We start from the raw sequence: 6000 nt of genomic DNA, 5'->3' as shown, positions 1-6000 counted from the left end.
AGGAGCTTGCAGGTGGCCAGAGGCATACCAACAGATTCTAGTTCCCCTGTGATATGTAAGGTAGCCCTGCTAACTCATCTGCTTCGCAGTTCCCCGGTATGTTCCTATGGCCAGGCACCCATATTAGGTGAATATTGTACTGCTCAGCCATCTCGTTGAGAGATTTGCGGCAGTCTATGGCCGTCTTCGAGTTAAGGAACACAGACTCCAAGGATTTTATTGCAGGTTGACTGTCTGAGTATATATTAATGCCAACATTTTTTGGAACATTACTTCTCAGCCAATTCGCCACCTCTTTTATTGCTAATATTTCAGCCTGAAAAACACTACAGTGATTAGGTAATCTTTTCGCTATTCGAAGTTCTAGATCTTTAGAATATACTCCGAAACCAACTTGTCCATCCAATTTGGAGCCATCAGTGTAGAAATCTATATATCTTTTATTCCCCGGGGTCTGTGTACACCACGCCTCACTGTTGGGAATTAGAGTTTCAAACTTTTTCTCGAAAAGTGGTTTCGCCAAAGTGTAATCCACTACGTTAGGCACATCTGGCATTATTTTGAGGACCGAACTGTGACCGTACATTTTTTCCGATAGCTCGCGCAACCGCACAGCCGTTGTTGCAGCTGACTATTTGGCCAAAATGTCTAAAGGCAATAGATCTACCTTTCCAGAGTCTTAAGTAGGAATGAGGATGAGCTGATTGGTCAGAAATCCTTCACACTCGAGTGAGATGCTTTTCCCGCTTTAAGCCTAGTACTAAAATCACGTTTTGCACGAAAAACTGTTATACTCCATATAAAAAACGTTAGCGCGGAATAAACGCGAAATGTTTATTTTGAGCATTTTCAAACACATATTTATACAACCCTGGATTTTTCGCACGAAAAAATAGGTAAGTATATTATTTCGCATAAATAAGTTAACATCCCTGCTTGTAACTCCGCCGGAGTAATTCCATCAGGTCCGGGGGATTTGAATGGCTCAAAGCTATTTAACGCCCATTTTATTCTAGATTCCGATACACCGCCAGAGCATGGTTCAACCGTCTGATTTCAAGGTAAATGTGTGCCCAATATTACCTCCAGCGTCTCCTCACTGAACGTTGTCCAAGTGCCCTCCGATGTTTTGATGAAACCTGGAGCGGAGTTAGTATACACCTTAAAATACCTATTATAACATACACCTTAAAATACCTATTATATACCTTAATACCTATTATTTGGAAACCATATATATTACTTTTATGTAGATTATTGGACCAACCGGACAACTTGGTCCGCGATTGCGATACGCTTGTGTTCCTCACAATTCTTACTAAGAACAGTGATATGGCGATCGGGGTATTATCTGAATCCATCCAAAATTGCTTCGTTTTTATTGATAATCGCCCTGCAGTTCAGAAGTTATGAAATCGGGAGCTAGCACAGTGGTTCTAAATCGCTTTTATTTTCGAATGGATATAGATATCAACATAATGAAAGCTGAGGTGTATTAAAAAATTGTTCCATGTTCGGCTTTTTAAATACACTTTTGTATTATTTAAGAAATACTGCTGAATACATCATTTCTAAAATTCGTATCAAAAAACCCCAAAGTGGAGAAATATGTAAAAAACTTACTTTTTATTTGTAATTTGTATATTTCTCAGCTATTAATTTGTTGCAAAACGCTTTTGGAAAAAATTCTGAAACTTCTTCTAAAAGCGTCCTGTAAGGAATGTAGTTATGATAGGTTGTTCTTCTTACTACTGATTAACATACCATTTGTTACACTAACACTACATGCTTCAATTTTTTTTGTGTAGCGTACAACAAGAGTACCTACTGTTTATTAATGAAATTCATCAGTATATACATACATTTTGTATATATTACAAGAAAATTCTACTTCTAATTATACTGATATCACTTTGCAATTATTAAGTTCGTATGTAAAAACCTTTCTCTATTAGAGTTTCGTACGCGACAGTTCCCGTTGAAATTAGATTACTAGATTTATACAAACATATTTCCATAAAATTTTGATTGTTAGGATGTTTTCGCACAATGCCTAAGAGATTCTGCTTAGCGATAAGATCGTGTAATGCTCGGCGTATATCAAGGCTACTTATTTTTGAATTTGCGATAATTCCGTGCAAACGAGCACAAAAAGTACGTTGGGGGGCACTCAAAATGGCTGCCGGGCACTCTTTTACATATTTTTGCGGCAGTGTTTCGCTATTAAGATAGTCCACATAAAAAACTTCAACAGTTCGTGCAATTTGGTTATAGGACCGAATGACAGCCCTATACCACTTTTTATCCTTCGAATAGCAAGCCAAGCACGGCGTTCGTGGCTCGAAACGGGTAAGTGGCGCAGCAGTTTTAGCATGCCGCCTTATATCCATTTGCATTTCTACATCACTACGTTTGAAGTCCCCATTGGCGACTGGAAATATCTGTACAACTGTGGCAGATATTATTTTAATTACTCTACAGTTAAATGGTTTGTTGCAGGCTGGTAACTGAGCTGGTTGGAAAATTTCAATGCCACTAAAATGGGAGAAAACTGTAGATGTATCGTTTGGGTGGAAATGCTCAAATTCAGATGCAATATCCTGAAAACAAAAAAGAAATATTTATTAAAGAAAATCAAAATCACAATAAATTTGATATTACATAGGGGGAAGGTACGAACAACATAGGTTTTCGACATGAGATGAGAAAATAATAACACTGTGTTGTATATACCTCATCTTCTTGCAAAGAAATTCGCTGTTCCAATTGTTGACTTATTTCCTTGCCTTCCTCGTCTTTCATGTCATCGGCAGCCGAATGCCAATAATTCATTGCAAAACTATGGCTCATTTCAACAATGTCTTCGCCGGTGTCGTCATCGATACAGAATGCGTCATCATTTGTATCTTCATCACAAAAACTATTCATATCGAATAATTTTATTGCTCCATTCATCATCCTTGTGTAATCTTTATGGTCGAACATGCGCTTCTTCGCATGTGGAGTCGCAAGTTTTCTTTCTACATTTGTCTTTCTACTGTCTACATTTGTCGTTGATATTACATTTGACTGGATGCCAGGTAGATTGGTAGATTTAAACTGAAAATGGTGTGCGTTCTCCTCAAAACAAATGGGCAAACTCTGACCAAAGTAATTTGGAGAAGATATTTCATCGTCACTGTTGCGTTGATTTATGCAGTCGAAAACCTAATGGGTATAAAAAAAGACTTAATTGTAATGCAAGTAAAAGAGTTATGAAATAGGCCTGAATATAGGCGGAATTTCGAATATTATTCTGTATGCAACGTTTTACACTCTCAAATAAAGCGCCTCTGTAACATATACCCCCAAACATATTCTGCTTCAAGCATCATTAGCGTAGCCAGACAATTTTCCTAGGGGGTGGGGGGCTATAGATCCCCCCTAACTAAAAATTAATAGACTGAACTTTTAGGCCCAATTAATGTTTTATTTTATAAAAATGAATAAAACTCAGACATCGAAGTAACTTATAATAAAGCAACAATAGTTAGAATTAATAAAATGGTACAAATTATTCAAATTTTGCCGCAAAAATACTAAATCCTTTCTATAAAAATCGATCATTTTTGAAAATATTCGAGGGCAAATGTTTCAGATAAGCGTAAGAATGCACGTAAATTATAAAAAGTTATAAAAATTTTTTATTTGCACCCAGAAAAAGTGCTTTCGAAACTAAAGGAAAAAATGTTCATCAATTTAGTTTAGCAATTTTATTTCCATTAAGTTAAATTTTTGTGTGAAATAATAAAATTTACTTGTTTCAGTAAAAAATCCTAAACTCAAAGCAGTTAGTAATAGTGCATGGAATTTTACTAATACTATTTTCTCCGCGGGGTATAAGAATTCGTAAAAATAAACAAAAACCGAACTAAAACCAAGTTTCCTCAAATTTCGTAAAATTTCATATAAAATCATAATTCTGGCTCTTAGTTTTTATCGTGTTTTATTTTTATATTCTTTCCAATATTTCGAACAGCATCGTTGTCCGTCTTTAGGGAAATTAACTTTAACAAAAGAAGAAAATTTAACACAAATTAACCAAACGAAAAGACAAATTTATATTAAAATATTACAAAAATTACTAGGACATTTACATTTTTAACTGGTGGTCTTGTTGTGACTTGCTCGCCACTACGTTTGAGTTTACACTAAAAGCTATTTCTTTTTACTGTATTTATACCCTGCGCCACACTGTGGAACAGGGTTTTATAAGTTAGTGCATATGTTTGCAACACCCAGAAGGAGACGAGTCTTTGGCAAAAATGCTCAGGGTGGGCTCCTGAGTCGATATATCCATGTCCGTCTGTCTGTGAACACATTTTTGGAATCAAAGTCGAGGTCGCAGTTTTAGTCCAATCGACTTCATATTTGGCACAAGTATGTGTGGTATCACAATGGACTGAATAGTCTAAGTGAGCCTGATACATCGGGCTGCCACATAACCTAACCTAACCTATGTGTTTATATTTCGCCCGATATCGACTTTTATGGCCCCAGAAGCCAGAGTTTTACCCTAATTTGCTTACAATTTTGCACAAGAAGAACAATTAGTACTATAGTCAAGTGTGCCATTATTGAAATCGGTTCAAATTTAGATATAGCTCCCATATATATCTTTCGCCCGATATGGACTAATACGGTCCCAGAAGCCAGAGTTTTAGCCCAATTTGGTTGAAATTTTGCACTAGGAGTACAATTAGTAGTGTAGGTATGTTAACTATGCTAAATTTTATTGAAATCGGTTCAGATTTAGATATATGTAGCTCCCATACATATCTTTCGCCCAATTTTCCGTCATATGAGCACAGAGGTAAAAGTTGTAGTCCGATTTAAGTGAAATGCTCCGGGAGTAGAATTAAAATACTAAGTATGCCACTGCTAAGTCGAAATCTTGTAAAAGTTTCTCAAATTTTCCTTTATTTCTAATGCATATCTATCGACCGATAAATCATAACAACACTTTTGCGAAGTGAATTAGTTTTGTTTGTTATTGTTGGTTTATTCTCCAATCATTATTGTTGTTTTTGATTTCAGCTTAAAACCATGCATTGACTGAACTACAAGTGTAGCTTAACCAACAGAGGAAAAGTATGCTTGTCAAATTTATTTGGGCAAAGCCCTATAGACTGCAAGATGGTTGGATGTACAGCTGTTTCGGAATTACCACATTACTCATCAGCATCCTCTACTTGCAGCAAAACTATCAACCAATTATCAGAATAAATTCGGGTAAATCACTCAACCCAGAGTGAACTACACTTGAACCTTCCGAAAAAAGGTTTGATAGTCGGCTACTGCCTAAACAAATTTGAAAGCATATCCGTTTTCCTTTGCCAAACTCAAATCATCGATTTGAATGTAGTTGGCTGGGTTTGTTTTTGAGCGTGCTTCCTCTATTTTCATTCGTTTTGTTTGTTATTGTTTGTTTATTCCTCAATCATTCACTCATAGAAAAAAGTATGTTGTTAATACAAACAAACAAAATGCTGCTGTTTTAGCAGTTGTTTTGCTAAAACAGATAACAATTTGCTGAAATTTTCTGCTGATCCGACTAAAATTATAAAGTCTCTCCAGTCAAATGGACAATAGTAAAATGGTATACATTATAAAACTTCAAACGTTAAAAACGAGTAGTATTTTTTGAGTATGCAATAACATTTGTGAACAAGCAACCCTTTTTAGTAATTTACATTTTAAGGTGGGTATTAAGTTCGAGTTTAGCCGCTAAAATCGCCATTTTTCTCGATTACTTTTCTCTAGTTACTGGATTGCATTCACGTACTTTTCAGCAACTTTAAGCAAAGAGAGAAAAATTCACTTTTACTCTCTTGCCAGTTTTTACTGGATAATTATTGCTAGAAAAATACGCGAACAGACCTATTGTTAGTGAAGTCAGTTTTGACAAATGTCAACGTCGATATGTCAAATGCCAACGCCATCAAAGCATCACTTTTAAAC

At 35.8% G+C, this 6000-nt stretch overlaps 1 protein-coding gene across 2 annotated transcripts in view; it reads right to left on the bottom strand.

Annotated features, from left to right (window-relative positions):
• Positions 1-1789: 1789 nt before the first annotated feature.
• qin (tudor domain-containing protein qin) overlaps positions 1790-6000 on the bottom strand; it is a 663334-nt gene continuing 659123 nt past the window's right edge. Inside the window, exons 12-13 of one of the 2 annotated variants that reach the window (XM_075291196.1) lie at positions 2662-3207; positions 1790-2600 (exon numbers count right to left, since the gene is read on the bottom strand). In XM_075291196.1, the coding sequence (XP_075147311.1) occupies positions 1923-2600; positions 2662-3207 (1224 nt within the window). In that variant the 3' untranslated portion in view covers positions 1790-1922. The remainder of the gene's footprint in view (positions 2601-2661; positions 3208-6000) is intronic. The other variant, XM_075291197.1, reaches the window with a different exon arrangement.

This window comes from Haematobia irritans, chromosome 1 (genome assembly GCF_050003625.1).
Source record: "Haematobia irritans isolate KBUSLIRL chromosome 1, ASM5000362v1, whole genome shotgun sequence".
Taxonomy (NCBI): Eukaryota; Metazoa; Arthropoda; class Insecta; order Diptera; family Muscidae; genus Haematobia; species Haematobia irritans.
Note: the sequence above shows the minus strand (reverse complement) of the source record. Positions and strands in the feature narration are given on the sequence as shown.